This window comes from Oncorhynchus tshawytscha, linkage group LG12, assembly GCF_018296145.1.
Source record: "Oncorhynchus tshawytscha isolate Ot180627B linkage group LG12, Otsh_v2.0, whole genome shotgun sequence".
NCBI classification, from domain to species: Eukaryota; Metazoa; Chordata; class Actinopteri; order Salmoniformes; family Salmonidae; genus Oncorhynchus; species Oncorhynchus tshawytscha.
This window is the reverse complement of record NC_056440.1, coordinates 69,774,183-69,796,694: the sequence shown is the minus strand read 5'-3', so window position 1 is coordinate 69,796,694 and position 22,512 is coordinate 69,774,183. Positions and strand designations below refer to the sequence as shown.

At 43.9% G+C, this 22,512-nt stretch overlaps 1 protein-coding gene across 1 annotated transcript in view; it reads left to right on the top strand.

Moving 5' to 3' along the window:
* The window catches only part of wtip (WT1 interacting protein), a 34,587-nt gene extending 24,486 nt beyond the window's left edge, over nt 1–10,101 (top strand). The window contains exons 3-8 of the mRNA XM_024419185.2: nt 347–414; nt 5,452–5,514; nt 5,802–5,932; nt 6,099–6,150; nt 6,698–6,766; nt 7,895–10,101. Of these exons, the coding sequence (XP_024274953.2) occupies nt 347–414; nt 5,452–5,514; nt 5,802–5,932; nt 6,099–6,150; nt 6,698–6,766; nt 7,895–8,047 (536 nt within the window). The 3' untranslated portion in view covers nt 8,048–10,101. The remainder of the gene's footprint in view (nt 1–346; nt 415–5,451; nt 5,515–5,801; nt 5,933–6,098; nt 6,151–6,697; nt 6,767–7,894) is intronic.
* The last annotated feature ends 12,411 nt before the right edge of the window (nt 10,102–22,512 follow it).

Below are 22,512 nucleotides of genomic sequence, written 5' to 3'. Positions count from 1 at the left end.
ATCTGCTTTACTCACTGGTGTTTCCTGTTGACATCTGTTATTGTTGTGGCTTTAATGGAACAGAGAGGAGTCAGGGGAGTAGGAGGCAGAAAGTCAACTCCCATTTCTGTTTATTCTTAGCAATGCAGTTTTGGATAATATATTTCAAATATCATCAGGAGAACCCCTGGAGCATTTCAGCATTGTTCAAAAGGCTGGAAACACTATTTCCTTGATCTATTAACTTTCTTATAGCCTACGGGTTGGGTAAAATCACATAGCAACATTTTTACAGTCTTCACTTTGACAGGGTCTGATACAGGAACACTTCTATACCCCAGCTCACACACTTACTTATCTTCTTCAGGGAGGAGGCTGAGAGGGAAAGCTTTCTACAACGTCAACGGCAAGGTCTACTGTGAAGAGGACTTCCTGGTGAGTTACAACATCTGTTGTCCCTGCATGCCTCCTTATGCACATGCATTTATGTGTATGTTATGTTCATTATGCATATGTTCAGTGGTTGAGTTCCCCATGTCCTTCAAAAAAAGACTCACCCCTCGATGACAGACTTGGGAGAGGAGCGGTTGCATATTCTAAAACCCTCCAGAGGAAACAGACGTTTCACTGCTACAATTAAGGTTGAGCACCACCCCTCAAATTCCCACTAATTTCCCCCAAAGGAGCACAATTACCCCACTGCTCTCATCCCATTACTCCCCAGCACTTAGAATTATAGAGGGAGGCGGAGTGGCTGTGGGCAGCTGCAGGCCTCAGACGGACTCCTGTATGATGTATCCACCTGCCCAGGTTGGACACAATGGGAAACAGACACAAGTTATTACTATGTATTGATCTCTTATAGACGTCCGTCAATCTATGATCAATGGGAACCAGGTGTTTTATAGCAGTCGTTTTTGTCTTCCAAAAAGATACAGACTTATTGTTTATTACTACTGAATTAGGTTGTCAGGTTGCAATTGACTTACTTAATGTAAATTAATCACTCCATTACACATAAACATTGCCCATTGGCCCCTAAAACAGACTTTCAATTGGCTCAGAGGATGAGTGCTACGAGTGGTATTGGGTCTCCTCATACTGTAGATGTAAAGAATAGATCCTAAAGGGGTCAGCTGGTGGATGTGACTGTCACGCCCTGACCTTAGTTATCTATGTTTTATGTATTATTTTTTGTCAGGTCAGGGTGTGACGAGGGTGGGTATGTGTGTTTTTATCCTGTCTAGGGTTTTTGTATATCTATGGGTTTTTTGTATGTCTACGTAATGTAGGTGTATGGTGGCCTGAATTGGTTCCCAATCAGAGGCAGCTGTTTATCATTGTCTCTGATTGGGGATCCTATTTAGGTTGCCATTTTCCATTTTGGTTTTGTGGGTTATTGTCTATGTGTAGTTGCATTTCAGCACTCATGTTTATAGCGTCATGGTCGGTTTGTTATTTTGTTAGTTTGTTTAGTGTTCTTCGTTTAAATAAAGAAGAATGTATTCATCTCACGCTGCGCTTTGGTCTCATCGTTATGACGAACTTGACAGTGACAATCAATCAAATGTATTTATAAAGCCCTTCTTACATCAGCCGATGTCACAAAGTGCTGTACAGAAACCCAGCCTAAAACCCCAAATAGCAAGCAAAGCAGGCGGCAGGGTAGCCTAGTGGTTAGAGTGTTGGACTAGTAACCGGAAGGTTGCAAGTTCAAACCCCTGAGCTGACAAGGTACAAACAAATCTGTCGTTCTGCCCCTGAACAGGCAGTTAACCCACTGTTCCTAGGCCGTCATTGAAAATAAGAATTTGTTCTTAACTGACTTGCCTAGTTAAATAAAGGTAAAAAAAAAATAAAAAGAAGCACGGTGGCTAGGAAAAACTTCCTAGGAAGGCCAGAATCTAGGAAGAAACCTAGAGAGGAACCAGGCAATGAGGGGTGGCCAGTCCTCTTCTGGCTGTGCCGGGTGGAGATTATAATGGCCAAGATGTTTAAATGTTCATAGATGACCAGCAGGGACAAAAAAATAATAATTACAGTGGTTGTCGAGGGTGCAACAGGTCAGCAGGACAGGAGTAAATGTCAGTTGGCTTTTCATAGCCGATCATTCAGAGTATCTACCGCTCCTGCTCTCTCTAGAGAGTTGAAAACAGCAGGTCTGGGACAGGTAGCACATCTGGTGAACAGGTCAGAGTTCCATAGCCGCAGGCAGAACAGTTGAAACTGAAGCAGCAGCACGGCCAGGTGGACTGGGGACAGCAAGGAGTCATCAGGCCAGGTAGTCCTGAGGCATGGTCCTAGGGCTCACGTCCTCTGAGAGAGAGAAAGAAAGAAAGAGAATTAGAGAGAGCACACTTAAATTCACACAGGACACCGGATAAGACAGTAGAAATACTCCAGATATAACAGACTGACCCTAGCCCCCGACACATAAACTACTGCAGTATAAATACTGGAGGCTGAGACAGGAGGGGTCGGGAGACACTGTGGCCCCATCCGACGATACCCCCGGACAGGGCCAAACAGGCAGGATATAACCCCACCCACTTTGCCAAAGCACAGCCCCCACACCACTAGAGGGATGTCTTCAACCACCAACTTACCATCCTGAGACAAGGCCGAGTATAGCCCACAAAGGTCTCCGCCACGGTACAACCCAAGGGGGGGGCGCCAATCCGGACAGGAAGACCACGTCAGTGACTCAACCCACTCAAGTGACGCACCCCTCCTAGGGACGGCATAGAAGAGCACCAGTAAGCCAGTGACTCAGCCCCTGTAATAGGGTTAGAGGCAGAGAATCCCAGTGGAGAGAGGGGAACCGGCCAAGCAGAGACAGCAAGGGCGGTTCGTTGCTCCAGTGCCTTTCCGTTCACCTCCTGGACCAGACTACACTCAATCATAGGACCTACTGAAGAGATGAGTCTTCAATAAAGACTTAAAGGTTGAGACCGAGTCTACGTCTCTCACATGGGTAGGCAGACCATTCCATAAAAATTGAGCTCTATAGGAGAAATCACTGCCTACAGCTGTTTGCTTAGAAATTCTAGGGACAGTAAGGAGTCCTGCGTCTTGTGACCGTAGCGTACGTGTAGGTATGTACGGCAGGACCAAATCGGAAAGATAGGTAGGAGCAAGCCCATGTAATGCTTTGTAGGTTAGCAGTAAAACCTTGAAATCAGCCCGAGCCTTAACAGGAAGCCAGTGTAGAGAGGCTAGCACTGGAGTAATATGATACATTTTTTTGGTTCTTGTCAAGATTCTAGCAGCCATGTTTAGTACTAAATGGAGTTTATTTAGTGCTTTATCCGGGTAGCCGGAAAGTAGAGCATTGCAGTCGTCTAACCTAGAAGTGACAAAAGCATGTATTCATTTTTCTGCATCATCTTTAGACAGAAAGTTTCTGATTTTTGCAATTTTATGTAGATAGAAAAAAGCTGTCCTTGAAACAGTCTTGATATGTTCGTCAAAAGAGAGATCAGGGTCCAGAGTAACGCAGAGGTCCTTCACAGTTTTATTTGAGACAACTGTGCAACCATCCAGATGAATTGTCAGAATCAACAGAATAACTTTTTGTTTCTTGGAACCTAGAACAAGCATCTTTGTTTTGTTCGAGTTTAGAAGTAGAAAATGTGCAGCCATCCACCTTCTTATGTCTGAAACACAGGCTTCCAAGGAGGGCAATTTTGGGGCTTCACCATGTTTCATCGAAATGTACAGCTGTGTGTTATCCGCATAGCAGTGAAAGTTAACATTATTTTTCCCGAATGACATCACCAAGAGGTAAAATATATAGTGAAAAGAATAGTGGTCCTAAAACGGAACCTTAAGGAACACCGAAATTTACAGTTGATTTGTCAGACAACAAACCATCCACAGAGCCAAACTGATATCTTTCCGACAGATAAGATCTAAACCAGGCCAGAACTTGTCCGTGTAGACCAATTTGGGTTTCCAATCACTCCAAAAGGATGTGGTGATCGATGGTATCAAAAGCAACACTTAAGGTCTAGGAGCACGAGGACAGATGCAGAGCCTCGGTCTGACGCCATTAAAAGGTAATTTACCACCTTCACAGGTGCAGTCTCAGTGCTATAATGGCGTCTAAACTGAAGCATTTCGTATACATTGTTTGTCTTCAGGAAGATGTGTTTGTTTTCATCAATGTGTCAAGAGATATAGTACTAAAACACTTGAGTGTCTCCCTTGACAAAGTCCCTAGCTTCCTCAGAGTATTGACCAGCAGCTCTGCCCTGTCATCGGGGCAGATGGTCTGTCTAGGGGGGTTAAAGGGGAAGCCTGGAGTCCCCCTCCCCATGCACCCCTCACCACCCCATCTCCACCTGCTGCCTCTGTCCCACCATTACCCTCCCCCTCCTCTCATCAGGCCATGACCTCAGGGTCATGCGCTTTGCAGATGGTCACTATGGGACAAACATAACGATGGTAATGCATGTATAACTCACATTTAAATCCCTCATTGACTTCAATGTGATATCTTATGTTCAAGTTACACATGTCTTACCTCGAGTTCGGGTACATCTCCTTGTGTTTGTGTGACTGTGGTGCAGACTTTTGGAGACCACCAATAGTAGAGAGCTGAGGACTGGATGTGTGCTGTACTCCTTCTGTTAGTAGAGTGCTCTGATGGGTTTGGTTTAGGACAGGTATCGTTTCAGCAATGCTGCTGGTCTCTCATATACATCTCAACCAAGAAAGGAGACAAAGGAAAAAGGACCAACTCCTTTCACATCAATATAAAGAGACCAGCAGCACCCCCTATAGATGGTGTCATTTAGGCTGTACTCTGGGTCCCTACATTTACATTTAGGTCATAGTGTTAGGGGTTCTCAAACCAGGGTTGGGGTCAATTCCAATTAAATTCTTGAATTCACTTATGAAGTGGAGAATTTACAATGAATTCAAATTGAATTGGAATTAGACTATTTGGACTGTTAGAATTTAAATGGAATTGAATATTTGTATATTTCCCAGTTACTGGAATTAATGCACTTAGTATCAAAAATGGACTACAGAATTTGTTTTAAATCATTTAAACTTGTATTTCTATATTTCCCGTATAGATAAGTAAGCTGTTTGAACAATGACATGGTCAGCCTCTATTAGAATTTGTGGAATTCTTCAGGAAAATATTGAATTGGGAATTTAATTATTGGAATTGACCTTACATTGGAATTGAATTATCTCTGAATTCAAAAACTGACATACAATTAAAACTGAATTAAATTGAATTTACAGGGAGGATTTAAATTAGAATGTAATTTGTGGAATTAACCCCAACCCTGTCTCAAACACTTAAAGGTGTCAAATTTAGCCATCCTCTTTTTTTGTTACGCTACACTCCCAAGTCTCAACCATACATAGTTAACATTCACCATGTAACAGTTTCCATTGCTACATGTTAGAATATTAACAAACCCAGTGATAAGTCTCTTTATTAATCTCCCACAGTACTCTGGCTTTCAGCAGACGGCAGAGAAGTGCTTTGTATGTGGTCACCTCATCATGGAAATGGTAAGAAATAACCTAATACTGTAGGAGGGCCTGCTAGATAGTGATAGGAGACAATCAGCAGAACAGTATGCCTGTCCCTCTCTGGGATCTCTCTTTAGCAGTACTGTATCTCTTCTTGACATGTGGCATCATACCTCCTAGTTTAGTTTTGTTTCTGTATCTGAATGCCAATGGGCTGGTGTGATTGACTCCTACTGAGGCCTCAATCTCTAGCCTTACTCTTATCTGTGTGTGTGTGTGTGTGTGTGTGTGTGTGTGTGTGTGTGTGTGTGTGTATGTGTGTGTAGATCCTGCAGGCACTGGGCAAGTCCTACCACCCTGGCTGCTTCCGCTGTGTGGTCTGCACAGAGGGTCTGGACGGAGTACCTTTCACTGTGGACGTGGAGAACAACATCTACTGTGTTAAAGACTACCACACGTAAGGACATGTATTTCTCATAGAAAATGCCAACATGTGATGAAGTCAGCATGCAAGAGTTTCTTCATTCCACAGTACGTACTCTTTAAATCCTGGTTTGTGCTGAAACTGATATAAATTATACAGCATGTACCAAGACTTGGCTTCTATTCTGTTTCCCCCACAGGGTCTTTGCCCCAAAATGTGCCTCATGCAACCAGCCCATCCTCCCTGCTCAGGTAATGATGTGCCAATGACTGCTTGTATCTTCTCAGCTCCTGGCACTAGAGTTTGTCAGAGTCATATATAGTATATACTGTCGAAAGTTGGGCCAATGCGTTTTTGTCTGAACGTTCCGAGATTGCCATTTTCTCCTCCATAGCCGTTGCTAAGTGATAATTGATGCTTCCGCGCTGTGCTGTTTATTTCTGATAGTTTTCAAAATCTATGAAGATTTCCAGTGAAAGCAGATGAGCAATCAATTGACACCACAACACAGTACCTACGTGGATACACCTTATCCCCAATGCTAATCAATAAAAATGTCTGTTAAATTCGCTGCTCTGTTTTGCTTGTTTAACAGCGGGTCATTTCATAGGCAATTGTTGGAGGCGATCTCATATTGTTACATCTCCCAAATTTTGAGAATAAAGGCACTAATGTGGCATCCGTTCTAAAAACCCATGGCGTCCGTTCTGACCCAACTCTCTTAATATACAGCTCTGGTTGTTGGTGCCAGTGGAGACGGGAGGGTCTGACTGACTGTGTGTGTGTGTTTCCTGACAGGGCTCTGAGGAGACCATCCGGGTGGTGTCCATGGACAAGGACTACCATGTGGAGTGCTATCACTGTGAGGTGAGACAATGTCATTACCACCCTGTTTGTGTGTCTTGTTGAACGTAGCCAGCACATTGGCTATGATCATTAAATGTCTGTCCGTTTTAGTAGAAATGCTATGGCAGTATGGGTGTGCGCGCTACACACACAAACTGAACCTCAGTGAGGGGCAAACCAATGTGGTGACTCATTGTCCAGGAACATTCCAGAGTTGAGCTGTGGGAGGTGGGAGAGGAGAGGGTGGGTGATAGCGCTGGACTCAGCTGGACATCAGACCAGGGGTTGTTGTTTGACTACCCTGGAATCTCAGCACTCTGAGAGACCGCTCAGACCACTTACTCACTCAGACACATGTACAGGAAATCATCCCACGTGACCTACAAACCTCAGTGTAATCAAAGTAATTAGTGAAGTCAGCCAAATTGAATTCCTGACAGTGCATTCATTAACACAGCAGTTTAATGATAGCTGTGTCAAGTGTGAGTCATTGTAATCAGGGCTCAAATAAAGTGTGTGTGAGTTTGATCAAGAATTCCATGTTTAATGACAAAAGCTGGTTGACTCATTTCATTACCACACATTCCAGGGAATAGCTCGTATCCCGTCTAGGTGAGTGATAAAGGTATTATGTAGACAATAGGTAATCATTCAGCAGCCTCTGTGGGGTTGATAGTCATTACAGGGGTCTAAAGTCCAGGCCGGCAGGGGATGGAAAATTCATCACATATTTAAGAAATGGTTAAGAGCCCCGTATGTAATTATTATTTATTTAACTAGGCAAGTCAGTTAAGAACAAATTCTTATTTACAACGACGGCCTAGGAACGGTGGGTTAACTGCCTTGTTCAGGGGCAAAACAACAGATTTGTACCTTGTCAGCTCAGGGATTTGATCTAGCAAACTTTCGGTTACTGGCCCAATGCTCTAACCACTAGGCTACCTGCCACCCCATGTAAACTTGACAGGAATACCCATCAGCGGCCTCTCATATCAGTCCAGAGGTATAAAAGGTAGAAATATGAAATATGGATAGTTTTGATATCCAGCACCTGCTCAAATGCATTAGATGGGTGTATATAATATTTTCCTTCACAAATTTCCAGCTACTGCAGTTCACTGAGTCTATCTCTCTCCCTCGGTGTTGTAGGACTGTGGCCTCCAGCTAAACGACGAGGAGGGTCACCGCTGTTACCCCCTGGATTGCCACCTGCTCTGTCACGGCTGCCACATCCGCAGGCTCAAGGTCCCGGTGCCCGGCCACCAGCCACCCAGCTACCCACTACACGTCACTGAGCTGTGAGAGGGCAGGGTCGGCGAGGTACCAACCCCAGCCAAGCCCAACCCACCGCTGACCCGCCTCCCAGGTGACCTGAGACAACATAGCAGAAAGAAGAAGGAATCCCCGCCCACGGAATCCCGGGAACTTCAGAACCTCTTCTTGCATGACAGAACAGAACAGAGAGACCCTGGGAGACTTCACTCTCTACTTGCCGGCCGTGCCCTGGGGAGAGGAGATAGATACAGGGCCATGGACAAGTCACAAGACCGGGCTGGGAGAGAGTCCACGTCTCTCTCTCTCTCTCTCTCTCTCTCTCTCTCTCTCATCAGTTTTTTTCTCCCTCCTTTCTCCTTTTGGTCTGTGAACAGTGAAGCAGGCCGAGGCCCCAGCCCACCCAGAGGCCCTGGCCGATGTCAGCACCGTAACCCCTGCACATTCATCACAGTGGGGACTGGCCTGGATGGAGAGAGGGAGCCACTCTCTCACTATCTCCATCGCTCTCTTTTTTCCTCCCTTTCTATTTTCTTCATTCCTTCGAGCTGCAGCCCAATGCCATGATGCATTTACTGCTCCTCTGTCAGAGAGAGAGAGAGCTGGACAGCGTCTCTGCCAGGAGGCTGGGAGGCCATGAAACAGGCCGCTACATAACATTCCAGCACTGTCTGGCAGGGTTAGAGGGTTGGACATGCTGTGCCTTCAGAGTGGCCTTCCACTGAGAAACCTCACTGAATGGTGACAGTGCCACAGTCCAGCTATCTACGGCACCTTTTGGCTATGCAAGGGTACCGAGTCTACCAGCAACAGAGCGCCTTCGTGTGACTCTGTGACACACTCTCCTGTACCATCCCTTCATGTGACTCTGTGACACACTCTCCTGTACCATCCCTTCATGTGACTCTGTGACACTCTCCTATACCATCCCTTCATGTGACACAGTCTCCTGTACCATCCCTTCATGTGACTCTGTGACACACTCTCCTGTACCATCCCTTCATGTGACTCTGTGACACACTCTCCTGTACCATCCCTTCATGTGACTCTGTGACACACTCTCCTGTACCATCCCTTCATGTGACTCTGTGACACTCTCCTATACCATCCCTTCATGTGACACAGTCTCCTGTACCATCCCTTCATGTGACTCTGTGACACATGCTCCAGTGCTCCTTGGCATAGTGGATGTTCGTGGCACCACATGCGCTGTCAGTAGCCACAGCGCTAGCCTGGGCTGGCACTCATTCCACTTAGCAGTCTTAGAAGACGTGACCTCGAGAGATTCACAAGCAGTGTCTCAACGATTATATAACAAGATAAAAAGTTAGAAGCACGTAGATTGCCTATATATTTTGCAGACATTTTCCACATAAGATTCTAGAAGTGTAGTGTATTTTTTTGCTGCGTTATTATTATCAAATGGAATCGGAGGCCAAACGAACTGTCGCCGTCTTAATGGTCCTCTGAAGGGTATTGGTCCGTTGTTTAATTTCTCCTCAAGGACACATGTCCTAGAGGCCTCTGTGTTGTCGTTGGTCATGCGATCCACAGACCTGTTAACATGTACAGTTCCACACACTGGTTATTTGACCCATATGGTAGCACTGAGTAAATGAGTGTCTGACCATCGAGAGTCCCCACATATCCTCGTCATGCACACGTTACTGTGTCATACCTACTGGTTGATCTGATTGTCTGGTTGGTTGTGGGAGTTGCTGGTCCAACCCATGTCTCTGGGAATCCATCCCCCGTGTTTTCCCTTGCTGGTTGTGCTGTTGTGTGTGTGTGAGTGTGTGTGTGTGTTTGTGTGTGTTTGCTGGTCTATAGACGCTGAGTGTACAAAACATTAAGAACTGCTCTTTCCATGGCATAGACTGACCAGGTGAATCCAGGTGATGTCACTTGTTAAATCCACTTCAATCAGTGTAGTTGAAGACAGGTTAAACCTGATTTTTACGCCTTGAAACAATTGAGACATGGATTGTGTATGTGAGCCATTCAGAGGGTGAATTGGCAAGACAAAATATTTTTAAGTGCCTTTGAACAGGGTATGGTAGTAGGTGTCAGGCACACCAGTTTGTGCCACAAACTGCAATGGTGCTGGGTTTTTCATGCTGAACAGTTTCCCGTGTGTATCAAGAATGGTCTACCACCCAAAAAACATACAACCAACTTGACACAACTGTGGGAAGCATTGGAGCCAACATGGACCTGCATCCATGTGGAACACTTTTGACACCTTGTAGAGTCCATGTCTGATGAATTGAGGCTGTTCTGAGTGCAAACGGGGGTGTAACTCAATATTAAGGAGGTGTTCTTAATGTTTGGTATACCCAGTGTGTGTGTGTGTGCGTGCGTGCGTGCGTGCGTGCGTGCGTGCGTGTGCACCAGTGGCAGTGCCATGGTGCATGTACCTTGTTGAGTGAGCAGGACAACGGCCATCCAGCTCCACAAAACGACCCATGCTCTCTCAATCTCTCTCCAACAGAAAGGATGGGTTAAGGCTCTGACTCAGGCCTACCCAGTGCCTGCTCACAGTAGCCTAGTCAGAGGAACTGTCCTCTCATACTACTGAATCTAACAGACAAGGAGGCTGACGTAGAGAGGAGAGGAGTGGCCGACACAGGCATCATGTGCTTTCTGATGTATCCCTCGATGGGATTCTTTGGAATGTAGTTATTAGTGTATGTTTGGCAAACTGTTGTTTAATTTTTGCTCTGCTCCCAGTTGTACATTTTCAAAAGTGAAAAAGGCTAGTATCCCTGGAGTACATGTTTTTGCTGGGAAATTCCCTTTGATGGTAGATAAACTGAATCTCAGCATAGTATGACGAGACTCCTAGTCAAGGAATGTGTAATACACTTGAAGAATGAGGCAATGGCATTTTCTGAACTGTAGTTTGAATAGTACAATAAGACCCACTCATATCAATCTCAAATCATTTTTCATTAAAGCAGAAAATGTTTAGACTTGACAAGAGTTGATCCCCTTTAACGATGTCTTAATACACCTCTTTTAAAACATACTACTTCAGTTCCATTTCTATTGCATAGCACACAGCTAGTTTCCCCAGACCTGTGCATAAAGAGGCTAGTTTTCCTTTCATCCTCTGTCATAAATCACTCTGAAAGTGAAGACTTCTCTCTCTCCTATCAGTAGTTTTCAATAAGCACATATGACACCTCTGTCACATCACTTTTGTATCACTTTTGTATAAGTGTTTGATTACCTAGAAGGTTCATAAAAAAGGAAACTAGATTTATTTATCTAAACATGAAAAAGTCTAAAGTTATTTAATGTATTAAAAATCTGGACGTATCATTTAACTGTAGATTATATCATCTGCTTTTTAAATAAAGTGGTTTTGTAGCTAACTTAAACCAAATGATGATGTCTTTTTTGTTGTATGTGAAGTCATATAATCATTTCTATCCAAATGATGGCACTTTGTTGAACTACAACACAAATACCTTGTTACCATACTATTACCATGGTATTACCATTTTATTGCATGCTGTACTGTAGTGCTGCCATTGGACATAAATCAACAACGAAATGTGGTAAACTTGGGAATGATATGGGAATGATTTAGCCTGAACTTGATAGTGATATGGACAACTGGCTTTCCCATGGCCTTGCCTTGTCTCCCTGTGGAGAAGATGGATGCTTACAAAGACGAAAAATCCCAGCTCTGGATGAAAGTCCCATGCTGTTGTTCATGCCTTCCAGTTACCTCTGTGCACTCAGATGTTTGTTCTAGAAAGATATCATCATCAGATCAGAGCTACTGTAATTGTGGTGTGTAATTACATCCCCGCACGCAAGTCTCTCCAGCAAGTCGTGTGATGGAGGATCCCTCAGAGAGCAGAGCAGAGAGCAGCCCCCACCGTGGTATGTACAGTATGATAGCTCTGGTCCTGACAGACATCACTGATAGGGTAGTCTCTGGGGTGTTGTTGGCTCTGGAAGTAAACAGTCCATCTGCACTTTACTGGAATCAGAGGCCATGTATCATGCATCTCAGACTGCGATTGCTGATATAATTTTCCCTTTTGCCCATTGTGATCTATAATGCAAAACTGATCCTAAATCAGCACTCCTATTCTGAGACGCTTGATACTTACAGCCCCAGACCCTCACTACTGGGCTTCTTATGGTTACTAAGTTTTAGTTATGATGAGTTGGGGTTGACCATCAATTCACTCAAGTTCTGAATCACAAAACGAGGTAGAAGCATCTAACACACACGCAGACAATCTGCTCCGGGTCTGTTTCTGCACATTTACCCTTTGTTTTCTGTCTATAATCAGGTTTAAATAACACTACAGGGATTATAAACTGAATCAAATTAGCAAACTGTCGAGATGAACAAGAAGATGGCACCCCCACGGTTTCCTATTGTACAAGTGAGAGGATTTAAGACGGATTCTTAAATTAACGTCCTGTTGGACTACATTTGTGCCAATTGGAGCATAAAGTAGGATGGTTACTGTAATGATCCTCTTAAACTCTTAAGTGAATCCCCCAGCTCTATAATACCTCACAATAACCACAAGCCTGGAGGAGCCACCTCAAGTACACTACAAATACCACACAGTCACACATTGGGCCTATGGAGATTTGAATGACAAAAAAAGTGGGTTTTGATATATTGTTTTTGTGACCGTCTCTGAGGTTGTTAAGTGTGTCATCCCACTTGACAATTTATAATTTATATTTTGGCATCACATTAGGTCAGAAATAAGCACATAATCAGATACTTAGAAATCAAAAAATGTTTATTCACTATTTGCTGTGATTGCAGCATGAGATTCTCTGATATGACTTGTAATTCCTTCATTTGGGTCATGTCATGTTCCTGATTAGATGTTTATAGAGAAGTAATAATACTTTTATATTTGTAAAGAACTTTTCATTATAGATGAAAAATCTCAAAGTGCATAAAATAGAACATAGAAATAATACAATTACTATGAGGTTAAAGTGCAGACTGTCAGCTTTCATTTAAAGGTATTTCCATCCATGCCAGTAGAACCGTTTAGAAATTACAGCACTTTTGTACATAGTACCCCTATTTAATGGGACTAATAGTATTGGGACAAATTCACTTATACTGTATGTGTATTGAAGTAGTCAAAAGTTTAGTACTTGGTCCCATATTCCTAGTACACAATGACTACATCAACCAAATTTGTTGGATTAATTTGCTGTTTGTTTTTAGTTTTGTTTCAGATTATTTTGTGCCCAATAGAAATGAATGATAAATAATGTATTGTGTCATTTTGGAGTCACTTTTATATGTTTCCAAACACTTCTACATTAATGTGGATTCTACCATGATTATGGATAATCGTGAATAATGATGAAATGAAAGTTACAGGGGCATACATATCATACCCCTCTTGTAATGGGGGGAGGTTAGCATGTCTTGGTGGTATGATATTTGTTTGTCTTTAACTTTCTCACTCATAATTATTCAGATTCATTCAGGACTATCCATAATCATGGTAGCATCCACATTAATGTAATAGTGTTTAGAAACATATTCTATTCTTATTTAGAGTAAAAGTGACTCCAAAATGACACAATACATTATTTACCATTAATTTCTATTGGGCACAAAATAATCGGAAACACAACCAAAACAAACCGCAAATAGTCACAAACCGGATGTGGTCATTGTGTTCTAGGAATATGGTCCCCTAAAATGGGGGACTATGTACAATAAGTGCTGTAATTTCTAAACAGTTCACCTGATATGAATCGAAATACCCTCAAATTAAATCTGTCAGTCTGCACTTTAACTTAATAATCATTTTATTATTTATTTTTTGTATTTTATTTTATGCACTTTGACATTTTTCTTCTGAAATGAAAAGTTCTTTACAAATGTAATACAGGATTATTATTAGTATAATTTCAAACCCAAAGTGCTGGAGTACAGAGCACAGAGCACAGAGCCAAAACAAAAATGTTTCACTGTCCCAGAACTTTTAGAACTCACTGTACAGTGCATTCGGAAAGTATTCAGACCCCTTGACTTTTTCCACATTTTGTTACGTTACAGCTTTATTCTAAAATGGATTCAATTGTTTATTTTTTTAATCATTCTATACACAATACCCCATAATGACAAAGCAAAAACAGTTTTTTAGTAATGTTGGCAAAAAAACTAACAAAAACTGAAATATTACATTTACATAAGTATTCAGACCCGTTACTCAGTACTTTGTTGAAGCACCTTTGGCAGCGATTATAGCGTTGAGTCTTCTTGGGTATGACGCTACAAGCTTAGCACACCTGTATTTGGAGAGTTTCTCCCAATCTTTTCAGATCCTCTCAATCTTTGTCGGGTTGGATGGGGAGCGTTGCTGCACAACTATTTTCATGTCTCTCCAGAGATGTTCAATTGGGTTCAAGTCCAGGCTCTGGCTGGGCCACTCAAGGACATTCAGAGGCTTGTCTCGAAGCCACAACTGCGTTGTCTTGGCTGTGTGCTTAGGGTCGTTGTCCTGTTGGAAGGTGAACTTCAGCCCAGTCTGAGGTCCTGAGCGCTCTGGAGCAGGTTTACATCAAGGATCTCTCTGTACTTTGCTCTGTTAATCTTTTCCTCGATCCTGACTAGTCTCCCACTCCCTGCCGCTGGTAAAAACATCCCCACAACATGATCCTGCCACTACCCTGCTTCATCATAGGGATAGGGTATTGTATGTAGATTGATGAGGAAAATTAACAATGTAATACATTTTAGAATAAAGCTGCCATGTAACAAAATGTGAAATTACTTTCCCAATGCACTGTATATAGGCCAGCAAATAAAAAAATGTGTCTTAATGTCACGCCCTGGTCTTAGTATTTTGTGTTTATATATTTATTTGGTCAGGCCAGGGTGTGACATGGGTTTATTTTGTGTTGTGTTTTTGTATTGGGGTTTTAGTAGGTATTGGGATTGTGGCTGAGTAGGGGTGTCTAGCATAGTCTATGGCTGCCTGAGGCGGTTCTCAATCAGAGTCAGGTGATTCTCGTTGTCTCTGATTGGGAACCATATTTAGGTAGCCTGGGTTTCACTGTGTGTTTGTGGGTGATTGTTCCTGTCTCAGTGTGTTTGTATTTCACCAGACAGGCTATATAGGTTTTCACGTTCCGTTTCTTGTTTTTGTATTTGTCGTGTTTATTCATTCATTAAACATGTATCGAACTAACCACGCTGCATTTTGGTCCGACTCTCCTTCGACGGAAGAAAGCCATTACAGAATCACCCACCACAACTGGACCAAGCAGCGTGGTGACAGGCAGCGACAGCAACAGCAGCGAAAAGAGGAATGGACATGGGAGGACGTTATGGACAGCAGGAGTATGGACTATACTACTTGGGAGGAAATAGACAGGTGGGCGGTCGACCCAGATAGAGTGCCGGAGCCCGCCTGGGATTCGCTGGAGCAGTGCAAGGAGGGCTATAGGAGAATGGAGTTGAAGAGAAAAGCACGGCGATGCGGATGGAAGCCCGAGAGTCAGCCCCAAAAATATATTGGGGGGAGGCACACAGGGAGTATGGCTACGCCAGGTAGGAGACCTGCGCTAACTTCCTGTGCTTACCGGGGGGCTAAAGAGACCGGGCAGGCACCGTGTTATGCTGTGGAGCGCACGGTGTCTCCAGTGTGGGTGCATAGCCCCGTGCGGTACATACCAGCTCTTCGTATTGGCCGGGCTAGAGTGGGCATCGAGCCAGGTAAGGTTGGGCAGGCTCGGTGCTCAAGAGCTCCAGTGCGCCTGCACGGTCCGGTCTTCACCAATGCCAAGAGTGTGCAAAGCTGTCATCAAGGCAAATGGTGGTGTCACGACTCCCACCGAAGGTGGCTCCTCTTCCTGTTCGGGTGGCGCTCGGTGGTCATCGTCACCGGTCTACTAGCTGCCCCTTTTCCTTTTCTGTTAGTTTTGTCTTATTGGTTACACCTGTTTCTTGTTTGGGTTTTGGTTAGGGCCATTTAAGCCGGTTATGCCCGCCTGCTTTTGTGCGGGCTTGTTTCTCTGTGAGTTTGTGGATGTACATTTTTATCTTATTTTCTCCGGACTGTTTGGGTCCTGTTTTTGGGCCGGTCAGTTGTATGCGCCTGGTGTTTTGGCGTGACCGTTTCTGTATCGGAATAAATACGATTGTCCTAAACCCTCTGATCTCTACACCTGACTCCAAACCCACTACTCCTAGAAGTCCTGACAGGTAGCTACTTTATTTAGATATGTTTAACACTGTTTTGGTTACTACACAATTCCATATGTGTTATTTCATTGTTTTGATGTCTTCACTATTATCCTACTATATAGAAAATAGTAAAAATAAAAAAACACCCTTGAATGAGTAGGTGTGTCCAAACTGTTGACATTGGTCCAGCCAGCCGCACCAATGTGTCGGAGGAAACACTGTACACCTGGCCACCTTGGTTAGCGTGCACTGTGCCCGGCCCGTCACAGGAGTTGCTGGTGCGCGATGAGACAAGGACATCCCTACCGACCAAGCCCTCCCTAACTCGGACGACGCTAGGCCAATTGTGCGTCGCCCCACAGACATCCGGGTCGCGAACCCGGGGACTCTGATGGCACAGCTGGCGCTGCAGTACAGCGCCCTTAACCACTGCGCCATTTGGGAGGCCCCAAATTCTTATTTTCAATGACGGCCTAGGAACAGTGGATTAACTGCCTTGTTCAGGGGCAGAACGACAGATTTGTATCTTGTCAACTCGGGGATTTAAAATTGCAATCTTTTGGTTACTAGCCCAACGCTCTAACCACTAGGCTACCCTGCCGCCCCAGGCGTGCTGCAAGGAGGCATGAGGACTGCAGATGTGGCCAGGGCAATAAATTGCAATGTCCGTACTGTGAGACGCTTAAGACAGCACTACAGGGAGACAGGACGGACAGCTGATCGTCCTCACAGTGGCAGACCACGTATAACAACACCTGCACAGGATTGGTACATCTGAACATCACACCTGCGGGACAGTTACAGGACGGCAACAAAAACTGCTTGAGTTACACCAGGAATGCACAATCCCTCCATCAGTGCTCAGACTGTCCGCAATAGACAGAGAGAGGCTGGACTGACGGCTTGTAGGCCTGTTGTAAAGGCAGGTCCTCACCAGACATCACAGGTCCTCACCAGACAGCAACAATGTTGCCTATGGGCACAAACCCACCGTCGCTGGGCCAGACAGAACTGGCAATAAGTGCTCTTCACTGTCGAGTCACTGTTTTGTCTCACCAGGGGTGATGGTTGGATTCACGTTTATCGTTGAAGGAATGAGCGTTACACCGAGGCCTGTACTCCGCAGCGGGATCGATTTGGAGGTGGAGGGTCCGTCATGGTCTGAGGCGGTGTGTCACAGCATCATCGGACTGAGCTTGTTGTCATTGCAGGCAATCTCAACGCTGTGCGTTACAGGGAAGACATCCTCCTCCCTCATGTGGTACACTTCCTGCAGGCTCATCCTGACATGACCCTCCAGCATGACAATGCCACCAGCCATACTGCTCTTTCTGTGCGTGATTTCCTGCAAGACAGTGTTCTGTCATTGCAAGCAAAGAGCCCGGATCTCAATCCCATTGAGCACGTCTGGGACCTGTTGGATTGGAGGGTGAGGACTAGGGCCGTCCCCCCCAGAAATGTATTGGAACTTGCAGGTCCCTTGGTGGAAGAGTGGGGTAACATCTCATAGCAAGAACAGGTAAATCTGGGGTAGTCCATGAGGAGGAGATGCACTGCAGTACTTAATGCAGCTGGTGGCCACACCAGATACTGATTGTTACTTTTGATTTTGACCCCCCTTTGTTCAGGGACACATTATTCAATTTCTGTTAGTCACATGTCTGTGGAACTTGTTCAGTTTATGTCTCAGTTGTTGAATCTTGTTATGTTCATACAAATATTTACACATGTTAAGTTTGCTGAAAATAAACACAGTTGACAGTGAGAGGATGTTTCTTTTTTTGCTGAATTTATGTAGCATTGCTTGGTAGTTGCTGTGGGATGGCCAGAGTCTGGAGGGTGGAGGAGATATCTGATGATGGAAAACCAGGTCCTGGGATTTCCTCTGTTATTGTCAATCATAGCGGAGTAGAATGTGCAGTGGGCTTTTTTTATTGCTTTGAAATAACAAACCTGTTGGTCTTTAGAGGGGCGATAGATTAGTACGACACTGGGGGGATGCCAAGAGTGTGCAAAGCTGTCATCAAGGTGGCTGCTTTGAAGAATCTCAAATATGAAATATATTATGATTTGTTTAACACATATTTGGTTACTACATGATTTCATATGTGTTATTTCCTAGTTTTGATAGTTATTCTACAATGTAGAAAATAGTTTTTAAAAATTAAGTAAACCCTGGAATGAGTAGGTGTGTCCAAACTTTTGACTGGTACTGTATATATATATTTTTTTTAATAAAAAAATATGTCTCCCCCACTTCCAACATTGTGCGCCTGCCGTCAAGCATAATAGTCCAAAGCCATTGCCACTGATGAACTCTTGTACGAGTAAAGTCTTGTTTGTTACAGAATGAGTATTAAACTGTGCCAGTCTTAAAGGGGCTAGAGTGAGAGGCAGAATATGGACTTTTTAAACTGTCTGCAGAAAGTCAGAACCTGCACTGCATAGAGGGGGAAGTGAGGGAGGTGTACAGTTCTGTTATGGACTATTTTGGCTCATGAATGGATTTCTTACCGCCTTGCAATCCTTGATGTTTGAGCTTTTTCCGTAGGCTTACAAGTTGAAGAGGTCCTTTTTTGAGTTCCTTATGTAACAGGGTTTGTTTTATCCTCTTCAAACTATGAAGGAATCTTCCTAAGTAGAAGATGCCAATGTGCCCCATTGCTGTACTACCAATAGGTGAACCTCTTCAATGCAGGTATTCAAAAGAAAACCATCAGCTAGCTTCACTTTGTTGATGCAATTTTCTGTCTGATTCCAACATAAAAATTATCAATACTTGATTAGCTACTCTAAAATAAAAGTTTATTCAAGAAAAATGCACATTAAAAAACAATTAAAACAATAAATTACAATGAAAATATCAGAACAATCAGCCTAGGCTGCCATAAAAGCACCATGGCAACAATGCCTTGATTCTCTGTCAAGTGTACAGAGAATAACATCAGCATACACAATTAATGGTATTCTGAGTGTAGAGCGGTTTATATTTGTCATACAAACTGAATTGCCTGACTTTGCTTTTAAAGTAGTGAACAGAATCATTGTTGAACAGGAAATGTGCTGCTTTTGATTTTGAGGTATTCCCCCTCTGAAGTCCAGAACAAAGGCTGTGAAGGCCTGAGGTTGGTCAGTCAGCAGGCCTGGAATTGACTGACCCGCTGGACTATAGTGTTGGGATGGTTCCAAGGACAGGTTCAGTGGCAAAATGTATTTACTTCTGCCGTTTGGTTGTTCTGTGTAATGGATAATGGATAGGCATTGCATTGGGCAGGATTGCAGGGACTGGAGGTAGGTAATTTAGGTACTGTTATCCCCTCAGACCACCTCTCTTTCTGTATTGTACTGTATTGGTGAATGAGTGGGCAGGTAGATTACACTGGTAAAATATGTACTTACAATAGAGCTCATCCAGGGTCAGACGCGGAGGAGGACGTGTGAGGTTCTTACCAAGTCTCCTAAAATACACCTCATCCCATCCAGATAAGTCACAATCAATGTCATTGTAATCTGTTATGACTAACTGAGACATGCTCAGGTATAATTCAGTATGGATGTGTACTGTACTGTATATGTGTAGGCATAAACAGCAGAACAGTCTGTCCCCAACTGGGCAGCCGAGCTGAGCGCTTCTGAACAGTCATGTTCAGTTCAGTCTTCGTGAGGAAGAACTCTGGTGTTGGTTGACAGCTCCAGGAGTTGGGGCACAAAGCACTCTTTATGTGTGTGTGTGAGGGTACTGCCCTGTTACTCAGGGAGCTCTGTGTGTGTGGTATAGCTGGAGCCCCAGGGACCCACTGTGAGATGAGATCTGTTACACCATACAAAGGAAGCCTTCCCTCTGGAGCACAGAGATCCCTCCACCACCAGGAGCCCAGGCTGAAATATGCAGTCAACAGAATGACCTCATACCCAACATGATTCTATGGTTACAGACACGTTAGTCTGTGGTGTTGTATCTAAAAGTGAACCAATGAAATGTGTTAGATGTTAAATAGTTAACTAGTTAAACATCAGGACATGACCTCTGACCTGTTAATATCAATGTGTATAACTGTCCTCTATGACCATCAACAACGTCACCGTGCTGGAGCGATAGAACGCCAACTGAAGGCTCAAGTCGATTTACTCTTCACTCCAAAATCACATGGCTTGAATAAATGACAGAGAGGCGGCCACGGGCCCGTGAGACTAAACAAGCCACAGCTGTCTGTCTGGTAGTTGGCAGAAATCAAGTCAAAAAGTTGATTGTCGTGCAGGTCAGAAAAACCTGACATGTACTGTATGTCTCAGAGATGTAACTGACATGATCATGAGGCATAGACACTGCCACCCCTGGCAGACTGGGATCCACAATGCCAGGGACCACCCAGAGCTCCGGGCCCCCAGCTCCACTGTTCCCACTGTCCCCCTAGCTTTTATACTAGTCAGCAGTATGATGACGAGGAGCAATGCCTGCCCACGCACTTAGACTAACCATATAACTCTAGTAGCCGTGGGAAATATGGAACAGGGCCTGACTAAATGGCCCCTTTTTACAGCTGTGGGCCGATGGTCCACCATGTGAGGGATGTCAAATGCAGATTCAGACTGGAGACCAACTGATAAAATGAGAGGGCCATCCTCTGGGTTATAAGAGGGGAATCTGTGAGTTCGCTTTGCAAGTATTTCAGGACTAATATTTGCCTTAGAAATTAAATATCCCATGGAAAGTGTGTTGAGATATGAGATCATATTTGATCAATGGCATCCCTGCAAAGTTCAAGTGACTAGCAAACATAACTGTCAAACTGCAGGGTGAATTTCTCCTCAGAATGAAGTTTTCATGGTATGTGTTACACATGCAGAAATGTGTCATACATACAGTATTGACTTCAAAATATTCCAGGAGGCTTGTGCTGGTCCTCATTGTTAAGCACATAGCTTAACAACAGGAATTCAAATCATCTCTCAAGTGATGATGAGGCATAGACAAACACAAACCAGCTGGCTAATAGCCAGTTAACACAGCTCCTACTTTCTGTCACCTCTGTGAACTTGGGAATGTGTGTACAGACTGGAGGGGTGACGTTGCCTTGGCGACCGTGGTGTTGGGGAGGTTGAAGGGGAGCTCTTAAACAGGCCTCAGTGAGAATGACTGACAGGTCAACCAGTAAAGCATGCAGGGGGAATGTGAGGGAATGCAGTAGGCATTGTTCTTGAAACATCTCAGGAACATGCTCTGAACTGGCAGTCGTATTCATGTTCAAAATTCATGGTTTCAATGGAACAGTTTGAGCTGCATTCCTGAATGTAACTTGAAAAGTGCATGGGTCCTAGAATGGGTTGGTAGGTTATTCGGCAGACTACTTACTCAAATACTTTTCTCCCTGACAAAGCAGGTGCAAATATGAATCAAACTTCTTTTTCTCTCTCTCTCACTCCAAAATTATATCAAAACTCACTTGTTATATTCTGTACCACTGAGCCTGAAATAACTCAGGCTAAGTTATGATTGAAGTATAGAGTTGTTGCCAAGCAACAGGATTGCTTAGCCCACCACAGTGTCTTGGGTCCCTGGGTTTTTCTCTTTGTGCTCTTAGGCACTCAATAAATTATAACTAGGAGCAGTTTGGTACAGAGAAAAATAGTACTTCTAGGTTGGTTGAAACAAACATCACATATTCTTGCATACAGTATTATGGAAAAAGCATGTGCGGAACAAAGTCATCTGTAATGTACTTGCTGGTCTTATGAGACATACACTGAGCTTACAAAACATTAGGAACACCTGCTCTTTCCATGACATAGCTTTCACCTGGTCAGTCTATGATCCCTTATTGATGCAGATGAAGGGGAGGAGACAGGTTAAAGAAAGATTTTTAAGATTTGAGACTATTGAGACATGGACTGTGTATGTGTGCCATTCAGAGGTTGAATGGGCAAGACAAAATATTTTAGTGCCTTTAAACAGGGTATGATAGTAGCTGCCAGGCACACCGGTTTGAGTGTGTCAAGAACTACAACACTGCTGGGTTTTTCACACTTAACAGTTTCCTGTGTGTATCAAAAATGGTCCACCCCCCAAAGGACATCCAGCCAACTTGACACAACTGTGGGAAGCATTTGAGTCAACATGGGCCAGCATCCGTGTGAAATGCTTGACACCTTGTAGAGTCCATGTCCGATGAATTGAGGCTGTTCTGAGGGCTAGTGGGGCTGCAACTCAATATTAGGAAGGTGTTATTAATAATTTGTACACTCAGTGTATTCTTGCATACAACATCATGGTAATGTACTTGCTGGATTTATG